This window comes from Chrysemys picta, chromosome 15 (genome assembly GCF_011386835.1).
Source record: "Chrysemys picta bellii isolate R12L10 chromosome 15, ASM1138683v2, whole genome shotgun sequence".
Lineage (NCBI taxonomy): Eukaryota > Metazoa > Chordata > Testudines > Emydidae > Chrysemys > Chrysemys picta.
This window is the reverse complement of record NC_088805.1, coordinates 21,030,461-21,058,071: the sequence shown is the minus strand read 5'-3', so window position 1 is coordinate 21,058,071 and position 27,611 is coordinate 21,030,461. Positions and strand designations below refer to the sequence as shown.

The 27,611-nt window shown below is 44.2% G+C and overlaps 1 protein-coding gene across 8 annotated transcripts in view; it reads left to right on the top strand.

The window, feature by feature from the left end:
- The first annotated feature begins 8,699 nt into the window (after positions 1-8,699).
- Positions 8,700-27,611, top strand: part of ULK1 (unc-51 like autophagy activating kinase 1) — a 112,764-nt gene continuing 93,852 nt past the window's right edge. For 5 of the 8 annotated variants that reach the window (XM_065568571.1, XM_065568569.1, XM_065568567.1 and 2 more), the window contains exons 1-3: positions 8,702-9,582; positions 10,396-10,488; positions 10,580-10,621. In XM_065568571.1, coding sequence (XP_065424643.1) covers positions 9,493-9,582; positions 10,396-10,488; positions 10,580-10,621 — 225 coding nt within the window. In that variant the 5' untranslated portion in view covers positions 8,702-9,492. Of the gene's footprint in view, positions 9,583-10,395; positions 10,489-10,579; positions 10,622-27,611 lie in introns of all 8 variants that reach the window. The other 3 variants (XM_065568570.1, XM_065568565.1, XM_065568566.1) reach the window with 3 other exon arrangements.

Genomic DNA, 27,611 nt, shown 5'->3' with positions numbered 1-27,611 from the left:
AGGGCAGTGTACTCGAGCCCTTAAAATCAAGTTTATTTATGTTACAGTGATATCTTGAGGTCCCAGTCAAGATCAGAGCCTCACAGCGCGAGGCACTGTCCATACACAAGTGAAAGACAGTCCCTGCCCTGAAAAACTTGCCATCTAAATAGACAGGACAAATGATGGGGAGTATTATCATCTCCATTTTACAGATTAGGAACGGAGGCACAAAGAGATTAATTGACTTGCCCAAGGTCACACGGGAAGTCTGTAGCAGAGCAGGGCATTGAACCCAGATCTCCTGAGTCCCAGGCCAGGGCTTTAGCCAGCTTTCATTTCTGGGCACTGCCACAATAATAAATTCAAACATTCACCTTCCAGGAATATGCTCCAACAGCCACGTAAAATGTGCAGTTTCTGCCAGCAAACTCGTTACCCGGAATATTCATGGGGAAGTGAACAAATATGGGGAATTCACTCAAAAATTCAAACTGAACTTCATGGGCATTTTTTTCTACTTGTTCCTTGCATGAGACTGGTGTGTGCATGTGACCCCCAGCCTGTGGGGAACACAATGTTTTAGCTGCCCCTAGTGGACTATCATGAAGTAGGTCTACAATCTCAATATGCCAAGTACTGGAGCGGCCACTGCTCCCTTTAAGAATCTGTTCCACCGCCTAATGGATCCAATAGTCAGTAGACTTTTTGTGATATTCAACCTAAACATTCCCCTTCTTAATTATGGGCCCACCCCTCCCCCCCATTATGTACTTGTTTAATGCTAGAAATTCTCTCCTTCCTGGCTATTTTACATTCTTCATAGCCATTTACCTATGCAGAAACTAGGGATGGAAAAGATTTATTGGCTCACTGAATGCCCCAGAGGAACATGGTGAGGGATTGCCCTGCGACACTCAAAATACTGCAGTATTTTGCAGTAATCACCCAAAACACAGCAGTATTGCTATTGTAAACAACAGTGTCTGGGACAATTACTAAAGAATGCTGCTGTGCTTTCTTACATTTTAAAAAAAAACTTTATATTTAGGCAAAGTTGCAATGAATTGTTCACCTACTACATTGCACACTACTTATTCAGGGGTAGGTTAATATTCAGTGAACCTGGCTAAAGATGCTGGCTTGCTGGCTGTGAACCTCCCCACCCCCCTTCTCTGAGTACACTAGAAAGGGCGATCAAATTTCTCAAGACCTATCCTTGTTTTGGCGCGCTTCTTGTGAACGTACTTGGCGTGCAAGGTTTTCCATGACATTTCCATGAGGAATCTGGTCCTTTATAGTTGGAAAGAGAATTGCTGCAACCGAGGGTCCAGAATGAGATAATGGGGACCTAATTTTCAGAATCACTGAACACATACAGAACCCACTATTTTCAGTGAGCGCTGTGGGGGCTCAGTACTTTTTAAAATCATGCCCTAAGAATAGATGGGGTCCTCTGACTTCTGTACAGGATCCTGCGGAAACCCCAGGGACCACAAGAACATTAGGGCCATTATGGCTTAATTATTTATTGTTTGATCAATTGGTCTGGTGCTGAAAGGCAACAGGGAGGGGTTCTCAATAACCCTGCAACCTAACCACACCAGGGAATCACCCGTAACAACGTCCCTTACGCCTCGTGTCTGCCCAGGATCTACCAGCCTTTGCACTTGTGAAGTAAGGTGGGACTCTACATGACTGGATTGTGAACGCCATTGACTTGAATGAGGTTACTCACGTGAGTAACTGCTCACCAGTGGGAATAAGAGGGTCCCCATCCTGGCCTTAAATAAATAAGTTTAAGACAAAATGTGGAAGCCTGTGAATAACTTAGCCACAGTGAAGGGGGAAGCACTTGGATTTACTAGCACTTGTTTCGTAGCCTCTCTCTCCCCATTAAGCCAAACTGAGAAGACAAGCCCAAAGCCTGCTGAGTAGGTGGATGACCTTGAAAGCTGACAAGAAAGCCACTGTCACTATGCTCATATGCACTGATAGTCGGCTGTGTGCACAGCTACCCCTGTCTCCTGCCAGGGATGGAGCGGAAGCACTGCATTCATAACATTCAGAGTGAGATATCTGCTTAAAACATCTGCGTCGGGGATGTGATAGTCCCCTCTTTAAAAAGCCAAGTGTCTTGGCTCTACAGTCTCCCTGCAGAAAGGAAGAGGTGTGGTTGTTTTTAAAAGTTTGGGCCCTCCTGTGGCTTTCTTCTGAAAGTGGGTTGGTGGAAATTCAAGAGGGGAGCTGGGTGAGGTAATACATTTTATTGGCCCCAACTTCTGGCGGTGAGAGAGACAAGCCTTCCTACACAGAGCTCTTCCTCAGGTCTGGGAAATGACACACTTCTCACCATTGATTTATAGCAGCAGGTATCTGATTGAAAAGAAGGCCAGTGCAGACTGCCCTAAGGAGCCACTCCTGTTTAGAATATCTTCCAGCCTCCATGCAATGTTTTGCTGTCACAAGGCCCCATTTCAGCAGTCATTGGACATGGAAGGAGATAGTTATGGTTTCAAGGTCCTCCCAAGCTTCTCTGCAGAACACTTTCGTGGGCTGAGGAACAGTTTGTGCCAATGTTCTGCAACTGTCTCATGAGGAAGGAGACAACCACTGGTCATAGAAGCTTTGTCTAAACGAGTCACCCCACCTCCCACTAGGCAGCCAGGTCTGACATTATCTGAAGCTAAAGAGAAGCCCAGGTCAAACATTGACTAGTCCTCCTATGAGCTCACACACATGATCTGAAGAGCTGAAGCATGACGGTCACTATGGCACTTGCCACCCTGCCATGAGGCAATCAGTTATTTTTAAGCTGGCTGCAGCCTGTAACAACATCCCCATGAACACACAGGTCAGCGATGGGGATAGAGCCTGGGACCTTCAGCACAAAAGGGCCTGATCCGGTGCCCACTGAAGTCAACAGAAAGACTCCCACTGACTTCATTGGGCTTTGGATCAGGCCTCTGAAACCCAGGCCTCAACCATTTGGGCTTAAGGACTGCCATTAACTCTTCCTCACATCTCTGAGATCCCCCACGGGCTTTGCATGGGGATGAGAGGGGGACAGTGATTGGCCCCTAAGGATGAAATGGACTCCACTGTATTTATTAGCAACCAGTACTTAGCAGCCCTGTAATGAAGACAGGCTGGTGACAGACAGGTCTATTCTCCTCAGGAACGTATACTGCGCCCTTCCATCAGGAATCTCACAACAAGACCCTCAGATCTGAGGAGAAACTGTGTTCATTTCTGCAACATTTAGTCACAAATTATCCAGAAAGTTCACTGCTTAAAGTCAAAGCTTTTCACTGTCTCTCCTTTTTGTCTGCAGACCTTATGGTAACAATCGGCTGTTTGAGGACAGGTTAGGTAATGTGCATGTTAAGAGATTTGAACACCAAGCAAAGCCTAGTGCCTGGAGCCCTCAGACAGCAACTGGAAAGCATCTGACACTGAAATGCAAAAGGAACACAGGAAAACCTCTGCCAGGACACCTCCCTGACTAAAAACACTGCCTTCAATCATTCCTAAAGCCTAATTGTGTTCACTGAAGGGGAGGGGGAAATTATACAGCTCAGACCTACCCGAGCCGGCTCATTGATTCACCATTTAAATCTGTCCACAGAATTGATCAATAAAGGGGCCCACAGCATAAGTAAATCCAGGGTGTATTATATGACGGTGCTGTGGAGGTACATAGGGAGCATAAGCCGCTCTTTTATGTGTAAATAACACTACGTAGCATAACCCTCTAACCACTATTAAAGTAATCAGTACCTGAGAGTAATCAATACCCAAGTTGCTGCAGGCTTAAGTTCACATACTCTGTTCTCTGGTACTGTTATCCCACATGTAAATCAAGATATTTCAGGGAAAAAACAAAACCTCATTTAGCTGTAGTATGGGAGCCTAATTCTCTACTCTGTTACGCCATTGAAGGCCCTCAAGTTCAGTGGCCAAAAACTGGTGTACCAGAGTCTCGACTCAGGGCCTGTATGTTTAAGATAAAGGCATTTTGTGGGTGTTATGAAATGTTATTTTTTCAAGTCTCAAGAAGGCCATGAACAAACAAGACAGCATGCACCACTAAAGCAAGCATACAATGGTAACCTCTTCCCAAAGATCCAGATGCGTTTGCTAATTCAAAATTCTCCAGGAACAACACACGAGATCAGAGAGCTGTGATATGATCTTGTGTACTTCGGTGTGCAATTCTACTAAAGTCTGGGCTTCATCCTGATGTAACTTGGATCAGAATCTAGCCTTATCATCAACACCTGAGATAGACAAGACTAATACATTTCACTTTCAGGAAGTTATTAATGAAATTCAACATAAAATTGGCTTTCATCCCATTACTTTTAGCTGCCCTCCCTTCTACCATTCATTCCTCTTCCTTTTTGGTGTTTACAGACTCCAGATATTGTAGGCTTATCTCCCTTCCCTCTGCTAAATTGATGCTCAGCCAAGTTCTGCATGTTCAGCCTTTTTACTCCTTCCTTCTAAATTTGGCAAATGTTCCAGCATTCAGATTTAATACTGGCTTTGTTAACATTTAAATTAGGATTAAAATTTGTATTAGGAAGAGACAATAATTTGAGTTCCAATAGTTTCAGGGATGGTAAATCCCCCTGACAGTTTGCTTACAACTGTTCCTAAGGTCAGCCTTCACTTTTTTAAGTTTTGAAGATAAGTGCTGGTCATTTAATTTTGATAGATGTTAAGCTCTTAGGGTAGGGACTGCGGCTTGATTTGTGTGCATACAATGGTTGAGTGCTAACACAATTTAAATGATAATACATTGAAACTGTTATCATCGGGTAGGAAACAACTTAATGATTCCCAAGTAGGGTGACCAGATGTCCCAATTTTATAGGGACAGTCCTGATTTTTGGGTCTTTTTCATATATAGGCTCCTATTCTCCCCCCCCCCCCCCCCCCCGTCCTGATTTTTCACACTTGCTGTCTGGTCACCCTATTCCCAAGGCTTGTTTTAAAATTAAATCCACTGTTGCTGAGAATCTACAAAAAATCAATGTTGCTGGTTTCTCTCTGGGCTGCATTAAAAAAGCTTGTTCTGAAAGGATTTATCAAACCCAGAGTGAGAAGAGAGGCCAATTAAAGTTTAAACCTATTTCAAGACACCAGCAAAGAAAGACACAAGCGGACACACACAGTACAGATTTACTCTAGCCACTAAAACATTTCTTGTCTCCTTTTATATATAGAACTTTTATTAAGTTCTTAATTTTCTTTGTAGTGTAACTGTATGGGTCTTTTCAATGCACCATAAAACTAAAGACCTAACCACCTGTGGTAATTAGAGATCCTACCATACTTTTTTTTTTCAACAGCAGACATGTTAATTGTGATGTGCTGACTAATTTCCAGTTTGGGTAATTTAAAAATTCTCTATGTAGCTTCAAATTGATAAAGAATTCTCCACTTCCTGATTGAAACTTTTGCATAGTGCTTCTGGGCATTGTTAAACTGCTGCTATGTTCTGCAACAGAGATGGTTTCATTTTAGTGGTAAATGAAGACATTCCTATCTATATTGTCTGTAAATCACATTGTTGCCAACTCTCATAATTTTATTGGGAGTCTTATGATATTTGTTGTTTTCTTTTAAAGCCCTAGCTGCTGGAATCAAGCAATTGGATAAGAATCTCAGTGTGCTTGGTTGCTTGCTTTCTTTCAAGTACGTTTCTCATGGTGGCAGAGGAAAGCTTAAAAATGTGAACCCAGAGCACTCTACAGATTCAGAAACCAGAAAGCAAATAAAAAGAATCCCAAATGTATTATTATTAAGTAGGGCTGTCAGGTGATTAAAAAAATTAATTGCAATTCATCTCACTGTTAAACAATAATAGACTACCATTTATTTAAATATTTTTGGATGTTTTCTACATTTTCAAATATATTGATTTCAATTACAACACAGAATACAAAGTGTACAATGCTCACTTTATATTTATTTTTGATTACAAGTATTTGCACTGTAAAAAAAAGACAAAAGAAACAGTATTTTTCAATTCACTTAATACAAGTACTATAGTGCAATCTCTTTATCATTAAAGTTGAACTTACAAATGTAGAATTATGTACAAAAAAACTGCATTGAAAAATAAGACAATGTAAAATGTTACAGCCTGCAAGTCCACTCAGTCCTACTTCTTGTTCAGCCAATCACTCAGACAAGCAAGTTTGTTTACATTTGCAGGAGATAATGCTGCCCACTTCTTGTTTACAATGTCACCTGAAAGTGAGAACAGGTGTTCTCATGGCACTGTTGTAGCTGGTGTCGCAAGATATTTACGTGCCAGATGTGCTAAAGATTCATATGTCCCTTCATGCTTCAATCACCATTCCAGGGGACATGCATCCATGCTCATGACTTGTTCTGCTCAATAACTGTCCAAAGCCATGTGGACCTACGCATGTTCATTTTAGTTATCTGAGTCAAATGCTAACAGCAGAAGGTTGATTTTCTCTTTGGTGATTCGGGTTCTGTGAGTTTCTGCATTGGAGTGTTGCTCTTTTAAGACTTCTAAAAGCACGCTCCACACTTCATCCCCCTCAGATTTTGGAAGACACTTCAGATTCTTAAACCTTGGGTCAAGTGCTGTAGTTATCTTTGGAAATCTCACATTGGTATCTTCTTTGTGTTTTGTTCAAATCTGCAGTGAAAGTATTCTTAAAATGAACAACATGTGCTGGATCATCATCCGAGACATGCTATAACATGAAATATATGGCAGAATACAGGGTAAATCAGAGCAGGGGACATACAATTCTCCCCCCAAGGACTTCAGTCACAAATTTAATTAACGCATTATTTTTTTAATGAGTGTCATCGGCATGGAAGCATGTCCTCTGGAATGATGGCCAAAGCATGAAAGGGCATATGAATGTTTAGCCTATCTGGCACGTAATAACGTGCAATGCCAGCTACAAAAGTGCATGCAAATGCCTTTTCTCACTTTCTGGTGACGTAAATAAGAAGAAGGGCAGCATTATCACCTGCAAATGTAAACATACTTGTGTGTCTTAGCGATTGGCTGAATAGGAAGTAGGACTGAGTGGACTTGTAGGCGCTGAAGTTTAATATTTTGTTTTTGAGTGCAGTTATGTAACAAAAAAAAATCTACATTTTAAGTTGCACTTTCACAATAAAGAGATTGCACTACAGTACTTGTATGAGGTGAACTGAAAAATATTATTTCTTTTGTTTATCATTTTACAGTGCAAATATTATAATAAAAAAATAAACACTTTGATTTCAGTTACAACACAGAATACAATATATACAAAAATGCAGAAAAACATACAAAATATTTAATTAATTTCAACTGGTATTCTATTGTTTAACTGTGCGATTAAAACGGTGATTAATCGCGGTTAATTTTTTTTAGTTAATTGCGTGAGTTAACTGCGATTAATCAACAGCCCTATTATTAAGCCAATCTCATGATTTTGGGGCCTGACTCCTGATTTTGAATGCTCGGGTTTGGCAATCCTGAAATCACTCTGTAACATACATTCTGGCTTGAAGGCTGTATCAGTGCAAATCATTACCACGATTACACTTTAAAAGAATATTATTGTCCCCCTTGTAATCCCCATTAAACATTTAATAACATTCCTAGATGTCCAGAAACAAGTTATAAATTAAAACCTAGGCTTAGCATATGCTTTCATTTTCCCAGTGATTTATATACAATAAAACACCTGAATTGTCTATCAGAAGTCGAATTCAGTAGAAAGAATGCCTTTGAATCATATATAGGGCCTGATGCGCCAAGGTACTGAGTGTTCTTAACTTCCACTGACTACATTGGCAGTTGAAGGTGCTCAACGACATGACTGCATGTTGACACAGGATTCTGAGAACAGTGTTTGCATATCACAAATCTACCCTCAGGAGCAATGAAACCATCATGTTATCAGTTTGTCGTGACAGAATGAAATATTAACTGGACCAATGACCTCTTACATTTCTTTATCCCTGAAAACACATACAAGGCCTTGGAACAACATTGCATCCCCTTTCACAATCAAAATTGAAAGAAGTGTTTGTGGGGTATAATCATGGGATATTATTATTGTGTTTGGAATATGTGTATGATTGTTATTGAGGTTCTGATTATTATTAATATAGCACCGAAAGTGTACTGAGTGTTTTATAGACAACTAAGAGCTGATATCCTGGAGGGGTAGACCCCTATGCCTTGCCACAGTGAGTAGACACAACTGGCTGAAACTTTGGGGGGGGGGTGAATTTTCAAAACTTTCCTGGAGTTAATCCATTTTGAATGATTGAAATACATAAACGAATTGGTTCGAATAGCAAAAATCACCGTGCGGGGGGGAATCTCATCTGTGTTTTGACCGTTGCAAGCAGTAAAACTTGGAGCCATTGATGGAATATCCTGTGACAAGGTGATCACTGTAGTGTAAATCCTGTTACCAGGCGAATGCGTGCTCTAGTAGGGGCTTTATTGGCTGGTTCCATGGAATCACTGTTCACATGTCTCCTCAGGTGATGTGCTGCTAACTCCCAGAACTGAATGGACCAGAGTGCGCCCTGTGCAGGGTGACTCACAGCTGGCGGCTGCTACAGGCTGTGTCTTTAAATGTGTCAGCTCAGCCCCTTCGCCTTAGGTTGCTGCTGCCGCTGCCGCCGCCGCCGATTTATCTCCCTCTACCTCCCCCACCGTGCTCACCGCGCCTGCGCCACGGCTGCCGGAGCTAGGACTCTCCTCTCCTGCGCTCCGGACTCCGCAGATCTTTTGTCTGAGGCTGGGCAGCGGCGGCTGCTCCCCGGATCGCTCCCGGCCAGCGAAGAAGGAGCCGGAGAACCCGTGCAGAGCATCGGATCCCAGGCGCCGGGCGATTCTAGGGGTGACCCTAGCACCGCTGGCTCCTGTATATAAACAAATGGGGGGAGGAAGGCAACTCTTAAGGTGGACTTGCTCTTAAGGTGGAATTTTTTTTAAGGTGGACTTGCTCTTAAGGTGGATTTTTTTAAGGTGGAATTCTTTTTGTTGTTTTTAAAGTGGACTTGCTCTTGCATCAGCGGCTTTGGGGTGGGAAGGGCTGGGATTTCATCATGGGTAGAGGTTCTTAGCACAAAGTCGGCAGGACAACTCCTCTTGATATCACTAGGCTGGTAGCAGGGGATGGGAAAGGCCTGTTGTTAGGGAACAGACGTCTCTCCAGCCTCTAACAATGACTAAACCCCAACCCTTCTCCAGGAAAAGGCAGCCCATGGAAGAAGAAGAGGTGGGAGTGAAAAGCCAGATGTTTAGCTGCCGAGAGGTTGATAGAAGAGAGACTTTACTTTTCCAACAAGTCTCCAGCTCTTGATTGTTCTTAAGGAGGGGGGTGGGTGGGTTGTTTTTTGTTTTTTGTTTGTCATTCATTTTGGTTTTTAAACTCTATCAAATATTATTATTTACTACCAACCCCCTCTCTCGGATATATACTGGAAATCCAAAAGGATAAAGACATGGAGACAGTAGGAAAGTTTGAGTTCAGCAGGAAAGATCTGATCGGACATGGAGCTTTTGCTGTTGTTTTCAAAGGGAGACACAAAGAGGTAAATAGGTTTTGCTCTTTTGTCTGGGGAGGGTTTACCCCCTTTGTCTCTGGTTGTCCCTATGGTTCTGTACTGTTGTCTCGAATCTTAGTCTGTGTATTGTTTTGTTTATTACAAAGCTCCCCAGACAGGTTAGTAGCTAGGTGCCATGTAAATGCATATGCATTATTATATTGAGGGACATGTATATGAGCAGAACCCTTGAAAAAGTCTTTGTTTGTGGCTGGCCAAAATAAATAGAGTTTTAAAGTCAGCAACATACGCAGCAGTGAACTATCAATATTGGGTTGTGCTCTGGTGTCCCATAGTCACATAATAGATCAAAATAATCTGCCCCCAAACCAGTTCAATTTCTGAAGTGTATTTGTGTTTTTTAAATGTGTGGCTTTTAGAGGAGGGCTGTTGTGGGTTTTGTTTTGTTTTTGTTTTTTTGGATCGGTTACGGTTAAATAAGAGGATACAATCAATCTGTAGATTTTTCATCATTAAAGCTCAGGATAAGCCCTGGTTCCCAGAATCCATTTATTTGCATTGCTTAAATAAGAGGATAACTGTAGTATAAAATACTGTAATAAGAAAAACCCAAACCTTGGGGCTTTTCTTTTTTGAGCTGACCGGTCTAATTCAGCAAAGGGCAAGTCTGAACAAGTACAGGGTATGTACTGGGATAGTGAATTAGGGCCCTTTACGAATGCTCTGTAACCCCTTTGTCAGACATAATTGTAATCTGGGAGAGACCCTGGTTTCTTAATGTCATTTAATACTGAAATTGACATTTATTTTTTAAACTATACATACACATTTAACTTTCAGAAACCTGGGCTGGAGGTAGCTGTAAAGTGTATTAACAAGAAAAACCTTGCAAAATCTCAAACGCTGCTGGGGAAGGAAATCAAAATACTTAAGGTAAAGGCAGAAACTACCTTTTCCTCTCAGAATCTCAGTTATATATACGCTGTTATTCCTAGTTTAGCATTCCTGTCTTGTTTTTTTCTAGGAACTGAAACATGAAAATATCGTTGCCTTGTATGACTTCCAGGTAATATATCTGATTACTTGAAGTATTTGAGGGTGGGGGCAAGTTGGGTAAAAAGTGTAGATCTTAGAATGTTTGGACAGATGTTCCACTTAGAGACTACTTATATTAGGAAAAGTCTCCCCTTTGCAAGACAGGGAAATGTACTAACATGTCCGAACAGATCACTTGTGTTTAATTGTATTCCAGACCACAACACTCTGATATAATTGCTGGGGAGGGGGGACCTACTTTGCTAATGTTCTTAAATGTTGTGCAGTGAAGTTTAATTCATGGTGAATATGTTAATGTCTCATGATGGTATTATAAACCCAAAAATACAGTAATTCTTTTTGGCACTCCTGCCCCTCCCCCCTTTTTTTTCCTGAGGGTGCACACACATTCCCTATTCTACAATAGTTTGAACGTATATAGGGTATAGAAGAGGGGTGAGGTTGACTTTGTGGGCTATGTTTTGTTCAGTGGATCCTATAAATTGCAGTAAACTTATTTGTAGAAGGTTTCTGCTTCCTGTAAAGTTGCTTTTTTCCCTCAGAGGTCAGCTCTAAGGATTGCTTCTAACAGGCAAGCGCTGATCCTAAGAGACCATTCTGAGGTACTCTGATTATAAAAACCAACTCTGCTAGGCTAAAAACCCTCCCTTCTTACTGTTCTTTGGGACAGGTTTTATTGCACACATGATGATGATGATTTTTTTTTTTTTAGTGACAGATTCTCAATAGACTGGAATCCTTTTGTGTACATATGCAGTTAGATCCTAGCATGGGAGAAGTCGGAATGTGTATTTCCAGCCTAACCTTTCTTGTTTGGGAATGACAGCTTTAGTTGGTGCAATCAGACCACGCAGCACCAGGGTTGCTGTTTTTGTTGCTTATCTGTGGTTCAGTGTGTGTCACGTGGCCTGCAGGCCTCCTTGTTTGTTGACATTCGTCCTGCCCTCCTCCATTGGTGCAGCCAGCCTTTTGCATCACTGTGCAACGAGATCCCCAGCTGGGTGGTAGAGGCTGCCAGCAATGCCTTCTGGGAGCTATAGTCTGCATTCCTCACTTGGTATTAGTGCTCTTTTAGGCAGGACTACATTACCCACCATGCATCTCTCCTTGCTGGGAGATGGGGTAGATGCTGCATAGGGGAGGTTATGCTGGGTCAGGTACAGTACTCGGGAAGGGAAGAGTTTAATGCTTGCATTTTTTTTTTAAGGCAGATGAGCATGGATTTTTCAGACCCTGTTTTTTGGGGTGAGGTGGGGGAGTTGGGAATAGGATTAGTTCATGGCAGCATGTCTTGTTAGGGTGACCAGATGTCCTGATTTTATAGGGATAGTCCCAATATTTGGGACTTTTTCTTATATAGGATCTATTTCCCCTCCTCCCCACGTCCCAATTTTTCACACTTGCTGTCTGGTGACCCTATGTCTTGTGCCAAGAGCCCCACTGTACTGAAAAGCATGTTTCTTAAACCTGTACAGGATGTGGAGATGGTTGCAAAAAAGTCTTGCACAGTCACGGGGTGTGTGAGCTCTTTCGGTCTGTAAAGCTGCAGACTTGGAGATGCAGAGATACTAAAGGAAGCAGAATTGGGGGTGGGGGAGAGGTTGCCATGGGGAAGTGGGATCCCTGATTTTGTGTGTGTGCAGTTCTCCATTTGCACTCCCTGCACCCCAATTACTGGTCCTGCCTCTAAATGTTCATTGCTGCAGTTCTCATTTCCTTAAATCGTTACATTGCAGGGTTGACACTGTCAGCACATTCAAAACGTTTTTGTTTAGGTCCTGCTCTCCCTAACTCTCTGGTGTGATAGAAGTGGGGGTCCTAAATAAATGTCTTTGAAAGGAGAAATTGGAGTGTGGTGGTTCTACACCCCACCTTGTTTTGTGGAATGGGAACATTGCTGACTGGTTGTATTTCTCTGAGAGCAAACTTGACGCTTTATTTTTATTTCCCCATGAAAACAGCCAACTGCAATTACTTGCACTTTTATTTCCCTGAAGCATAAAACTGAAGATACTTTTCCCTCACTTTAGTATTTTTGGCCTTCGCTACTGTGAAGCTATAAATAGTTTTTGCTAATCTTCCTGTTGCTCTGTGGCTTTTGTTTCAGTTGCATTGTTGTAGTATTGGGTTTGTTTTTTTTTATTATTTCTCCTCTCCGCCACCCCTGTCACCAGTGGCTTCTTTAATTCTTACTCCTGTAAACTCAAGGAAATGGTTGAGAAAATCACAGAGGGTGTAAAGTTAGTGATTGCACCCAAAGCGGATATTTTTGGTGGGTTTTTTTGCATGTGAAAATAAAGCCTGTTGTAATAGTAGATTTCTTCTACAATAACATTGAGTAACTCCATCAGGCTTGCTGCAGCAATGCCACTTACGCCTATTCCCTGGCGCCATTATTTACCCCCTTTCCACCTTCACCCCAGAAAACTGCTGCATTCAGTCCTTTTTGCACAGAGCTTTATGATACTGGATCATGAATAATAATAAAATAAGAGGTTTACTGGCATGATATTTGACATAGGTGAATATTTAATGATGTATAAGAAGACCATAGCTGGGCTTTTAGGAGCTTTGAGGGGAGTGTCTAACCGTAACTTCATTAAATTGGAATGGGCTCATAAAATGAAAAATATGTTCCAATTATTATGTGCTCAGCTATCATTGATGTGCTCAGCATGGTCCAGGGATCCCAACGAGACAGTCTCTGCACAAGGAGGGGATGGAATCGGGTTTTATCGAGTTTTGCCTTAAAAATACTCATTTGTGAGCATGTGCAGAATAGATCTGAGCTGCAAACCTGTTCTTGGAGCAATAAACAGTTGGAGATGTTGAATTTTGGGTTTGCCCTAACTCAGAGTGTTACTCCCATTGAATGATCACAGATTCTTAGCCCATCTTTTGGAGAGAGGTGTTTTGGGCACTAGCTCTTGGGAGACCTGGATTCAAGTTCCAACCTGTCACAAACTTCCTGTGTGACCTTGGGCAAGTTGCTTAGCATCTCGGTGCTCCAGCTCCCTATATGTAAAATGGGGATAACAGCACTTCCTGTCCTCCCAGGAGTGTTGAGGATAAATGCCTTTGAGGTGTTGAGGCACTCAGAAAGTACTATAATGAGTGTAATATAAATACGTGGATGGGGAGAGACCGAGAGAGCTTTTACAGTGGAGAAAGTACTGTAGTTTGTCTCAATGATCTTTCAAGACACACAGATTTTTGCTCCTGTTTAAAACCCCTAGGGGAGAGCATCCCTTTCATTATCTTTCCGCTCTTTCCAAAAGCCACTCATTTTATTGACCACCATTTCCTGACTCCAGCTGCTTTCAGAAAACGTAGCTTGTGTCTCCGTGCTTAAGCCATGGATAGACCTTTTGTGCTGTTACCCTTTTACCTTTCTCCAATGCAATTCGAACAGAGGTGCCTAGTGGCACGTGTGGTTTATAGCATATGGTGCCAATTTGCTGATATATCCTAAAAGCCTCACCAGATAGGAAATATAGAAAATAGAGGTCTTCAGGCTCTTTTTAAAGAGGGTGGAACGGGGTGTCTCTCCTCAGGGCTGGAGGGAAGAGCAGTCTAAAGAGACAAGGATTTGGAGATAATGATGGCTTAGCAACATAAGGATCAGGATTGGAAATAACTAGGCTCCTTAGAACCAGGTTCGGCACCTGTGTGTGGATCAACTCAACTTCCTCTGTTTGACGCTAATAAATTGAAATCCACGTAACTTGCTGGATGGGGGGACCTGTGTGATGAGACCTTAGAAACCGGGATGAATATTCAGCTGTGGTGAAGGAGTAGTTGAGAGGAGTGGGAGTGGTAAGGTGCCTTTGAGTCTGCCTGATCTTGGGAGTGCTCCATCCTGGGTTGCTTCCTGCCAGCACTAGTTTAAAGGTGCCTGCAGGCTGTTGTTGGTGGCTGGGGTCACTAGGACACAGGGAAGCGTAGGTTGTGCCTTGTTTCTCATGGTTGTGTCCCCTGTGCCAGTTGCTCGGAGCGGTGGTGATGTAGGTGTTGTGTCACCTGAAGATTTCACTGTGCTGGGGTGATTTCCTTGTGAGCAGCTCTGCTGGCTTCAGGGCAGCTTGTGCCGGTAACAAAGTGCAAAGTTGCCCTAACACAGCTACCCCAATGTCCTATACCCGTCCGGTCTGCGTAGACGCTAATGATCTTGATAAATATCAGAGGGGTAGCCATGTTAGTCTGTATCCACAAAAACAATGAGGAGTCTGGTGGAACCTTAAAGACTAACAGATTTATTTGGGCATAAGCTTTCGTGGGTAAAAAAACCCACTTCTTCAGATGATCTTGTCCTTTATTGCAAAGAGAAGGATTGCTATATAGATACAATTACTAATTGCATTCAGGACATACACCTAATCATGCTGTTACTTCCACAGGGGACCTACTTAAGTAAGGGGGTTATTAATATTTTCAGTAATTCGGTGTGTCCATCACTGCAGCATCAGGCACATCACAGGGAAAGCAAATGTACCCCACACACCTCCTGGGTGTGGTGCTCTGTCCCATCTAGTGGCATCGAGACCACTTAGAGAGAGAGATTAATGAGTTTGCGCTACAGCCTTAGCTAACAGCCAGTTGGCTTTTAGCTCATGCGGTAGAGGCTCATGCACTAAGCTCCAGAAGTCCCAGGTTTGATCCCACCTGCCCATGACCAGGGTCTGTCGGCGTTATACCAACATCGCCCACTAACTAGGAATTGGAAAAGAGACCCCGCCTCAGTTCCCCACACTACCACAGAGGCTTGGCCGAAAAACTTCACCTCGCATTGGTTTCTGGAAAAGCAAGGAAATTCCACCACCTGGATCGAATGAAGAGGAGACCAAGAGCTGAGCGGCATCAGCCATCTTGATGGCCCTGCAGGACCAAACTTCCTTGCGAGACTCATGCACATTGAACAGACCAGGGTGCAACCGGATGAAAGGCTGCATGAGAGAAGGCCATTGGGCTAGATGATCAGATATTCAGTGCCAGACTCAGAACGGAACAAAGCCAGCAAAGAATGACCTCATTCTCTTCTTCTGGAGCCTGCTTGTCAGGCAGCAATGCCTCATAGTCAGTGGGATCAAAGGCTAAAATTAGTGTGGGTGCTGGAATGGTGTCCTTTGCTAGAAGGAGATTGGCCAAGTGTGCAGCTTTGGCAGTTTGCCCACACCTTGTGTGTGATTCCCCCCATATAGTCTCTATCCTTTTGACTTGAAAATGGTTTTGTGTGATCTTGTTGTCCTTGGGCTTATCCTCATGCACTACAGGGACCTGCTGCATTGCTCTGGCATCCTTTATGGTGTTGGCCGAGTCCTGTATCACCAGCCGCAAAGCCACCGCTGTGCCTGGCAGCCTCAGATGCCAGCTAACATTGGGTCTTTTGCTCTTGAGGAATTACTTTTTGATACTGGTGTCTCAGGACACAGGACTCCAGTATGCCATTTGAAATCACTAAAAAAACATGCTTTGCCTGAGAGGTGACACTTCTGAGGTCATTCAGGCCCATCTAAACCCTTCTCTTATTCTGTCCCGAAGTGAAGTTTGGCATATCGCCTTGTGAGTTGGGTGTCTCATGCAGGCATATCTGGATGGCCAAACAATCTTCTCTGTGCCTCGGTTGTGGATGTTAATGGCGGGAATCCCTGCTATGCATGGCCACCCTCTCCTTCCACATGCGGGAAATACCCTGTTGACTGAAGATTGGGTCGGGCTTAATTGTGAAAACCTGGTGAAGATTCCATAGTCTTGTGGAGGAAGGTCTGAGAGTCTAGTGAATCATCTTTTCTGTATTCAGAGGGGTTTAACTGGTGCATAGGTAACTGTTTTTTATAATCTTGTGGAACCAACAAAAATAAATAAATAAATAAAAGGTCTCCCAGATGTCCACTCTCTTCTAAAGGCCAAGGAAACCTCTGGCAAATGTTTCCACTAATTATAACCCTCTGAATAGTGAGGTGATATTTTTTTTTAGATGGAGTGGCCTTCTTGCAATTTTGAAATTATGATCACTATTTTACTCACCATGTTCTTATAGTCCCGTGGCTGGGCCTTCTACCTGTGTTTTCCTCACATGACGCCATGTCTCACATGAGCTGGTGACAGGGAGAGTTAATAGTCTCTGTAGCTTCCTTCTAGAAAAGGCAGCATTACTCAGCCTGTAACGAGGGAGATTAAGGGATGTCTCCAAAGAGTAATCGGAAACTGGAGTGCGGTTGTGTTTTGAATTGGACAGTGAAGCTCCAGTTACTGTTGAGGTGCTGTTCGTGCTGCTGGTGTTTAGGCTGTGTCAGCATTTCCATTATGAGAACTTGCACTATGAAATCTTCGTGATTGGACTGTAAAAACATTTAGTCTGAATGGGAAGAGCAGGGGAGTTTGGAGGGCAGCCAGTAGCCTATATGGTATTAGAGTCCCAGGGATGGAGACAAGAGGGGAGAGAAGACCCCCCCCCCCCCACTGGCTCATCTATGGTGTCCCCTAATGGTGGTGGGGTAAAATCCTTACACCCAAGAGGAAGGGTTTGGAAAAGGAAGATGTGGCCTATGGAGAACAAAGTGCTTGTTACTCCCTAGAGAAGGGAGAAGACGGACAGCCCTTGAGGGAGAAGTGGGACCCCGTAAAAAGGCTGGGTAGAGACAGATTTGGTGTCTCGTTTATTTTTGTTTGGGGCTTGTGAGGAGATTTGGCCAGTGGATCAAGTGTCCAGCTCACAAATTAACCAAGCAGGTCACAAACATTATCCTTATTTTACAGATTGGAGAAACTGAGTCACAGAGTGCTAGTGGTAGAGCTGGAAGAAGAACCCAGGTCTCCTGAATCCCAGTCCATGCATTATCCTCTAAGCCACTCATGCTTGAAATGTTGTGTCTGGACAGTTTGAGCATCTAGCTGCCTTGTAAAGAAAAGAAATTTAGCATTAGGACAACAGGAGTAATTACATTACCTGAGCTAGCATCTTAGTAATCAATTAGACATTAAGTATCACTTGTATGGAATGAAAGACGCTGAATTTAAAGCCATTATAGATCCTATTTAGCAAAGCATCTTACAGCTACAAGAAAGGAAAACCTTCCTGCCCGTTCCAGTCCATCTTTGTATTCCCAGATGGTGGCAAGTGGGGGCTGCTGGTGAGATGAGAAATCACATTGCAGGTATTGAGAGGTGAAGCGGCATGTCTGCAGAGACAAAAAGATGTAGCGCCGATTTGCAGAGTCTCTAATCCCTTCTTAACGTACACGTCACCAGCAAGTGGGGAATCGTACTGACTGGAGGCTTTTTCAGGCTGGTCCGAATGTGTTTTCCTGTGAAAATCTAGTCGGCACATGATGTATCTTGTAACACAGCAGCAGACAGCAAAGGAACATTGAGACAAGTTATTTCTTCTCTCCCCTTCCTTGCTGTTAAACTGCTGGACGTTTAAGGCTCTGCTTCTCTCTGGTTTCTGACTGTCCTTTTTCTCGTCTACAAGGCCCAGACTTGTTCTAAGGGAGAATCTTGTTTCTCTGTTATAATCTGTATTTCGCAATGACATGAAGTACATTTGATTTCCAGAAACAGACATTTGAAAACTAGGGATGTAGTAAATAGGCATAAAAAGGGAAATTTACAAAGGTCAGTTAGTCAGCCAATTCTCATTGACAGTTCAGTAGGAGTTGGGCAAATTACTCCCAGTAGTGCCTTTGAAAATCTTCCCCAAACGTCTATGATTGATTAGATTAAATTAGTTTAGGCCCAAGGTTTAAGATTTGCCATTTAAGTCAAAAAATTTTTTACAGAACCTATTAACAGAACTGTGCTTATGAGATCTAAAACCAAACCTTCGAGGAAAACAGCTCTTTGTTTGGATTTAAATATACCTCCAGGATGTTTGCAATGGCAAGGATTCAGTATTGTGCTAGTGCAGGAGAACCAGAAGGAGAAACTGACAAGTGTAGTCTCACCACCTGATTACCCAGTGCCCTGTGCCTTGCCTAGACACTTACGCCAGTGCCAAATAGTACCAGCCTGACTTGGTAGCGTTTTACACACGTTGCCCCAGCGTGAATCACTGCTCCAGGTGGAGAGGAGTGGGCTCGATCTCTATAACCTGAGTGATATCCAGAAAGGAAATACGGAATAAATAGAGAAAAGCAAATTAGATTTTCTGGTTTTTAGCCTCACTGTTTTGAAAATTTTGCTCTAACACAGGGATTTCAATCTACACATTGCTTGGTTTGAACGGGACAGATTTCTTTTTACAAATATTGAATGCACCATATTAAGTAACATCTGTTTGTATTAGCTAACAGACAACTCCCTTTCCCACCCTATTATCAGAGCATTGGAAAGTCCCAGCTGGTTCAGGGTGCTCCTACTTTTTCCTTAGCCAAACTTCCTGCCCTTTCACAGTAGCTGCAATGATCATATCACATGCTCTCGGACATTAGTGCCACTCTAATAACTGGCCAGCTGAGGGCACCAACTGGTACAGTTGGCATCTCGGCAAGCCCCTGACATGATGAAACGTAGCTCCTATAAGAAGCCACTGTCCCAGGAAGTGGGAGTCTTGAACACACTCGGACCCGCATTTTCTCCTGTAAGCAGTAACTTAATGTCATCTACATCTCGGCAGGACTGCGGCATCCTGTCAAAGTTTGCCACTTTGTCTGTGGGTTCTTGCTGCGACACATTATACTTTTTGTTTTGTTTTTTTGTTCCTGTGGTTTGTGTCATAGAAGTGTCTCTGATGCAGCTTCCAGTGGTTGCTTTAGGCGCTTGTTCCATAAAGGCCCAGGCTTGTTCTGAGGGAGAGTCTTGTTTTAATGTTTGGGGCTCTTTTTGAGTGACTGACATGAAGTCTTCAATCACTGAACAAGGTTTACCCAGGGCTTGAAATCTCAGGAATTTGTTAGAAGTGCTGCTTAAAACTTCTGTCAGGCCAGGGGCTAAGTGTCTCTTCAAGATCTACAGCGCAATGTGACCCCTGGGTTCAAACTCAGGCTCAGGCCTAATCCCCCTTCCATCTAAACACAAATTGCTGTAACCCACAGCTCGGACCCCAGACACCCTGGAGGAAAAGGGTCTGAGCCTGAGTCCAGCCGGGACCCAGGGTTCAAGCCCTATTGCTTTGCAGTGTAGACACAGCACCACTGGACTTGTGCTGTGGGAGTCCATCGAAAGTATCCCACATGCCAGTTTTCTTTGTCCTCTGGACAATCAAGTTTGGTGGACAGTCAAGTTTTCCCACGCTGCACTACCAACAAAGGACTAGAGTGGCCACATATTGGGAGGGTGCTAGTGGGTGGTTGGACTCAGGTCTGCATGGTGCAGTGTAGATGCTGGAGCCCCTGGTTGGGACCCAGGGTTCAACAATTCCTAAACTGCGGTTGCAAATGAGTGTAGACGCTCAAGCCCTATGTTAACAAATCCCGGGTCTGCTAACTCGAGTTCTGCTAACTCGAGTTCTACTAACTCTGGGCTTGCATTGCAGGGTAGATATACCCTTACAGGCTACTAGGGCCTGGAGAAGGCGAGACTCTTGTTTGAAGGGATGGCTACATTTTGGAAGACTTGTGTCGGTCAGAAGATGATGGATGGTATCCTTCAGGTGAATGGAGGTTTCATCTGGTTGGGGGCCACCAGGAAACCAGAATGGTGTTGCTTTCATTTGGCTAAGCTGGTTATTATGTCATCTTCTGAATAATAATTAAATGGACATTACGCTGTTTATCTTGAAGGGTTTTCAACCAACATGCAACCAGACACTGAGGAGAGCTGCCTAGGGAGTTATTTATATGTGGAGCACTTTCCTTCTTTTCATGAAATCCGCTTAGAAACTTGAGAATTGTTTTTCCTATTGACTTCGGGTCACATTGTCCCATCGATTTCGCAAGCAGACAGTACATGGTGTGTGGAAGGGACACCACTGCTTTATACTCCTGCTGATCCCACAGAAGCCCATCTACATGGGTTCCCCTTGAGATCTGCAGGGGCAAGTGGAGGTAGCACCGTTCCTTTTTCTGATTACCTCCATGCTTCAGGACCTTCCTTCCGCCAAGAAGTGTTCTGGGTCCAGCCGTCACTGAGGGAGACGGGAATGTGCGGGCAAAGTGTGGCCAAGAGTCAGCATGGAAGTGTACTGCAGACAGAGCCTGGTCGTCGGCGGGTGGGATCGAACCGGGGACCTCTGGAGCTTAGTGCATGAGCCTCTACCGCATGAGCTAAAAGCCGACTGCCTCTTAGCTAAGGCTATAGAACAGACTCATTTTAATTTTCTCTAAGTGGTCTTGGTGCCACTCGATGGGACGGAACACCACACCCAGAAGGTGTGTGGGTTACAGCAGCACAACCCCTCTTTGTGGGTGGTTGCAGGTCTCTCACAACCCAATACGATCTGGCACTGAGGTATTTGGTTTAATGCCCTGATTCTTTTGCAAACCAAAGCTCTGGATCTGGATACCCCTGAAGTTTGGATCCGAACTCTTGTACCTTGGTCGGGCGAAGGCTTTTCTACTTGGCTAGTGTAGGTCTTAATTAGGGCTAATTTGGAGTATGCTGGGCCTGGATCCATCAAAACACTGGAAAATGCGCTCCAGGATGGCGAGTGGAGTCTGTTATGTGACTCCCAGCTACTCTCTGCTTTCAACCCCCCACATAAGCTCTTTTGCTTCCTGGAGTATATGAGGTGATATGGGTGTGTCTCCTCCTCCTCCCAGTGTAGGACTTCTGCCAGAAGCAGGTGGCAGCCATACTGCCTGCTGCATGCTTGGTGGTGCATTGCTGGTCCACTCCAGCTGCAGAGCCTGGGTCACAAAGGTCCTTCCTGAAACTTGCCCCTGTTGATATGTCTTTAAAGCTGTCTGTGGGTGCAGTGGCACGGCCGTGTTACCATATATCTGTGCAGAGAGAATGTTACGTTCTTGTAAACCAGTTAACATTAACTTAGTGATTTCTCTGCTTTGTCATCCTCCCCCCCCCATGTTTGTTTGTTTTGCATCCAAATGAATGTTTGCCTTCCCAATAGCTTGTCTAAAAATAGTCGTCAATTCTTTACTGCCAGGGAAATGAAGGAGGTGCGTGGTAGGAACCAGGTGTGGGTGGGAGCCATGTGGACCAACGGGATAGCATGGGGACAGCATGGGGACACTCTCCATGGTGTTGCCGCATGTTAGGCCCAATGTCATGTGAATGTTTTCCAGCTGTGTTTATTTTACAGCTACTTAGAGAAAGGCGGTTATTGATAAGTGCTCCTGCTATTCAGATCAACGTGGCTATTGTCTCTTATCTTGCTTCAGTCCAAATGCTTGCATCAAGACAGAGCAATCCTTCCATAATACCAGCCTTCCCTCCTCTTTGTAGAGGGTAGTCTATTCAGTCCGAGCTCAGAAGGTGGGAGGAGCGAGGTTTAACCATTTAAAGACATTCCCTCCTGTCTAAGGATGTAGCAAGTGCTGCTGCCAGGTTCCATCACCCAGATCCATCCAGCTGGCAACAGGGACCTACATACTAGCTGCAGGCTTTTCAGGCAGCAAAGGGACAGGACCTGCTAAGTGGGGGTTCCTTTCTCTATCCACAGATGATCTAGAATTCACTCCCACGATCTTCCTGACACTGAGCCAGCTGCTGAGTGGAATGAGAGAGATGAAAAGACTATGGGTTTGTCTGCGCTACAGTTAACCCCCCGCGGCTGGCCCATGTCAGGTGACTTGGGCTCGTGGGGCTGCAGGGCTGTAATACCGCAGTGTAGACGCTCGGGCTGGAGCCTGAGCTCTGTGACCCTGCCCCCATTGCATCTGCACGGCACTTTCACAGGCTGACACAGGCCAGCCATGGGTGTTTATTTGCAATGTAGACATACCCACCGTGTTCCAGAGGCAGCCAGGGCACCAGAGTCCACTGATTACACCAACAAAAGAAAAGGGTGCGGTGTGGTGCAGGGCCCATCCACAGGGCCCCTACAGAGAGCCGGGGGTGGGTGGGGCGTAGGGTGGCAGGTAACATTAGGTGGTGGTTTTTTGTTTTTAAGTTCAGCTTGTATCGAACGTTATCTTTCCCCACACCCATTTAGTAACCCTCAGGCTGGGCTCTGAACTATATTGTAGTCTTCTCCTTTTGTTGGTGCAGTCAGTGGGCCCTCATACGAACCTCATTCATAACAGATGGCCTATATATCCCTGGCTATCTTTACTCAGCAGCTGTCTCCAGGTAGCTTGGGAGGCCAGGGTAAGCAGCGCATTCTGCATCTGTTGTAAGAGGCAGGAGCCTTCGCCGCCAGAGGAAAAGCTCCCAAGCCAGGAGGTCCTTTGCATCTGGGTTTGTCTGTTGGAGCTGATGGGGTGTTGGCTGCATGATCCATCTCCATAAGATTCCTTTCCACACATGAGCGGAAGTATTCCTGTTAGCAAGGCTACCTTCAGCCCTCTGGGGTGACTATGGAACTGTATTTGTCCTGTAAGAGAAACTGTATCAATAGGAAAAGTTTCCAAAAACTATACTTCATGGCCAATAAAGTGACAACCTCTCAGTGACTGTTTTATTAGCTAGAAGGTTTTTGGTGTGGACAGTGCTTTGTCATTCATCGATTTCTAGGCCTAGTCTATGGGAACTGCTTTGTTGAACATTTGGTTATGTACAGTAATCGTAGCTGTTCTGGCTGTGTGATCTTTTCTAGGCAGAGGTGGGTGGTTCGGGTAATCTCCAGGATAGGTTGTCTCCATTTGTTACTGACTGCATCCTGAATAGACTATCTCTGTAAATATAGGCCCCGATCCAAGCCCATTGAAGTCAATGGAAAGGGACTCATTGACTTCAGTGGAAGTTGGATCAGGTGCTTAATGCTTTTGTGAGGTACCTGATTGACAGCTCTGGAAGCTGACGTCTTCTAGGTCATCTCCACCAGCCTACATAAATGTCTTGCCTAGAGGCTTTGTTGTTTTGTAGCGTGAAGTTAGTTTACAATGGAATCATATCATAAGGTTGTTTTGAACGTGAAGGCCTTTGTAGTCCACATTTAGTGACAACATTCAGGTGTGAATTTTATATAGTGGGGTCGGTTATGAGACCCCTACCGGTCTGGGCCAGACTGGTGTAGAGTTCTGTAAGCTGTTACTATTTTGGTGGTCTCCATGGAATGATTTAGAGTCTGTGCACATCTGAGTTGACTGTTGTCCACATTGTCAAACCATCCTCACGATGGGCCACTGGTGAGTGTGTTTCTGGTCTCCACTTTGTGCCTGATCCACCGAGGATGCGAGTCTGTTAAGGCTCCAGCCACCAGCAGGGATGCCTTGGCTGTCTAGCTCAAACTGTAGCATCTCCTGCTATTAGCTCTGGAGGTCCTGAGTTCTGTCCCTGCTGTGTGAACCAAGATGCCGGCCATCATGCTGGGCATCTCTGAGAAGAGACCAAGGATGTGCTCGGCATCAGTCTGACCTACCCCCTCACTTCCCACAGGAGTCTGTTCAGGTCAGTGCTGATACCCATTAATGGCAGATTTTTCTCTCCCTTGACTTCTAGTTTGTGTCTGGGAATGAGGGAATTTTAACAATAGGCCCCGTACAGCAATCCCTGGTGACTTTCAAGATCTGGATTTTGTAGCTGTCAAATGTTTTAAATTCCTGATGGCAAAGTTTTAATACAGGATTAAAAAGCCATTTACACAAAGGCACTGAGCGTGTGAACTTCCTTGTCCATGCTGCTGCTTTGTATTTCTTTTCTACTCTGTTCAAACTTACTAAGGTTTTTCTATGAAAGGAAAGGTGGGCTATCTATTTTTTCTGGTCTCCTGTTATCACCAGTCCCATACAGACCAGTGGAAATAGTGCATTATTGAATGGGGTTGTCATAGTTGTAAGAAAAATGACACCTCTACCTTTTGTCTCCTAACCATTTTGTTAAATTTGGCTGTAGGCCAGGCCCCAGGATAGAGACAGGAGAATGATGGCATTGTGAGAGCAAACATCCTTGATGGGTTTTTTTAAAGCAGTGGAATGAGGATGACAAACTAAGTCAGGAAAAACTAATTTTGGTATGTCTGCTTCACTTCTGATATGCCACCTTCCAGTCTGTCTGGAAGGGGAATGTAAAGGGTCACAATATTGTTAGGCCTTAGATGTTGTAACAAATTGAACCATCCTTGATCGTTTCCACAACTGTACGACATTACTTCAAGGATTCCAGCACAGTGCTGGTCTACAGCAACTTCTGCTGCACAGCTTAATTAAAATCATATTTCCTTCACTATTGGTTTATCTCTCCCAGTGCATGTGTGTTGGTTTGCAGACAATAGATTGTCAGTAACTATTTCCCTCCCCTTTCCTTATTTTTAATACCCAATTAAAGAGAAACTTCACTGCTAGAGTCTCTAATGGCAGAACTACAAATTGGGCAACAATCCAGGATGATTCATAGTCCTGCTGAACGCCTTTGGCGGTGTCCCTCTGACACTACACCTGGACGCGTATTGCATGTAAGTGGATTGCAGTCAGTGGGCTGCTGTTGCCTGAGAAGAGGACAGAAGTGAAGGTGCTGTCTCCATGTATTTTTTTCCCTCAACTAGTGGCAAAATTAGCCGCTGCTACAGAAACTGGCGAACACGAGCCAGAGGCCCTAAGTAGAGCACCCTCAGTGGCTTTTGTACACTAGCTCTGCAATGGACTAAGAATAGTATTCTCGGGATTAACGTGCAAGTGAATGTTATGGGCACTTCAGTTTGCCTCAAAGGGCCCAAAGCGGTCGGTAGGCCCAAAGTCTGGTCTGCCATATTTTTCTTTCTTTTGTTTCTTAATGAACAAAACCCACCTGCACTGGAGGGATCACAAGTGAAAGGAAACCGGTTTCGGTTCTGGACTTCCAAGGGTTTTTGTAAATGAGTTTTCAAGGGGAGAATATTAAGAGTCTTGTTAAACTACTCCATGTATTCCAATCCCAGTGAGCTTTCCCCAAGCAAACTGTATGACTGTAGTTTGGCGTTGGGGATCTTCAGCATGATACCCCACACCTGCCTGACATAAATAATGCTGGCTAAGGTGGCTAAAAGTAAGGAAAGCCTCCTGGTGTGTACTTGCAAACCCCCTCTAGATAACTACATTTCAAATGCAGCCCTGCCCCAAGCCCTATTCAGTTTGTTCCCTGACCCCAGACGCAGCCCTACTACAGAGGAGCTGGGAGCTATGCATCATAAATGGAAGAGTAACACACACACAGCATATTTTGGATTATGAATCTGTAGCTTTTTAAAAAATGGGAACGAGGGGAGACAATTTCACTTTCCATCAGAAATGATGGATGACTGCGCACAATCTTGGCATGAATTTGCCTCAAACCTGATCTACAGCAGAAGTGTCCTACTGCTTCCTAACGAGGTTGGAAACACACCGACAATGCTGTCGCTGGAGGAGGGACACTGTATCTCTTAATTAGAGCAGCGAGAAGCTTGCTGTCTGACGAGTGACTTTCAGGTATTTGCTTCTTCTGCCTCCTAGGCTGGAATGGTGAAACCTGAAGCATAAAGGTCACACTCTGTTGCTAGGCAGGTTGATTGGAGTCTTTCTCATATCTATCCAGGCACTTATATAGCATCTGAGCTGTATTTAAGTGTTGTGTATACACACCAACTACCGAACCAAATCCCTTTCTGTTACATTTCCACTGACTTCAAAACAAATTACAAAGGTGGAAGACCAGACTATACAATAACCTAACAGATCTGTCCCATCCATACTAGCTCCTGTCTCATCAATTATAAGAGGGTTTTGCAAGCATGTATGGTGCTTAACTTGCATAAACTAGAATATGCCTCCATCAGAGGATCTTGGTGTGGTACACTGGTAAAGAATTAATCCTCCCAACACCCTTGCTAGTTAAGTAAGCAGCGTTGTTCTACAGGTAGAGAGATTAAGTCACAAAAAGGTTAAAGGGCCTTGATTCTTTTTTTTCCAGATGTTCTGATCTCTCACCGTTCCAGCTGAAGTTCATGACTGTTGCTGGGTGTTCAGCATTTCTGAAAATTAGGTGCTGAGTGACTTGTCTCTGGCTATTCAGGAAGCTTGTGTTACATCTGGGAATAATCCCCAGACCTTCTGACTCCCAGTCAGTGCTGGAAGCACAGAGGGTTTTGAATAGAATGTGAAAGCAGGTTGGGTCGAAGCGTGCACTTCTTTTAAATGCAGGGGTTGGAATCCAAGCCTTGTCTCATGCAGTTCTTGTCCTACACAGAAATGCAACAAAGACGCTCTTGAAAATATCACAGTAAATTGCTCATGGGCCGAACACAAGAGACCTTTTAAAATTCAGCTTAGCCTGGTAACTGGAACAGCTGTGAAAGCCGCAAACTGCCAGCCCTTGGGTCTGGGGAGCACTTTGAACCTGGGGAGCCTTTGGAACACACACTACCAGGCTGCTGATCATTTGCATCCCCTCTTAATGCATTGTTGGGGGAAGGCCGCTTACTTTGCATGCGTCTGTTTCTTGGCTTCTATGCACTCCAGGTAGCTAAAGGTCAACAAAAATATATTTAACTCTTGCTTGCAACCCTTGAAACTCTAAATGTCATTTCCACTACACCTCTGAACCGGAACTACAAGAGGTGGGCGAGGCCTTGACAAAAGGAGCTGTTATGACACAGACTTGACAGACTGCAGAGTCCTTTGAGTAGGCAAGGATGAAAGGAGCAATGGGGAGGGGCTGGAGCTGCTTTTAAAGCTCACATTTGGGGGGGGGGGGTGAAGATTGATGCCTTTTGAAGTTGAAGCCCTGCAGAGAGAGGGGAACAGTATAGCAGATGCTGAATGATTTGGTAGCTAAGGCATTGGCCTGGAACAAGGTAGAGGGGCTCAGTTCCTTGCCCTGCCCCAGATGTCAAAGCACCTCTAGGTCGATAAATGGTTGTTTTCAGTGCCCGGTCTCACTTGAGCTGAGAGTGGCTTTTAGGATGTGGACAGATATGTCCTCCGCTTGATTTAAGAGATGCCTAGCAAGACCCATTTAAGGAGTCTGTAAATAGATTAGAGATGGGGACC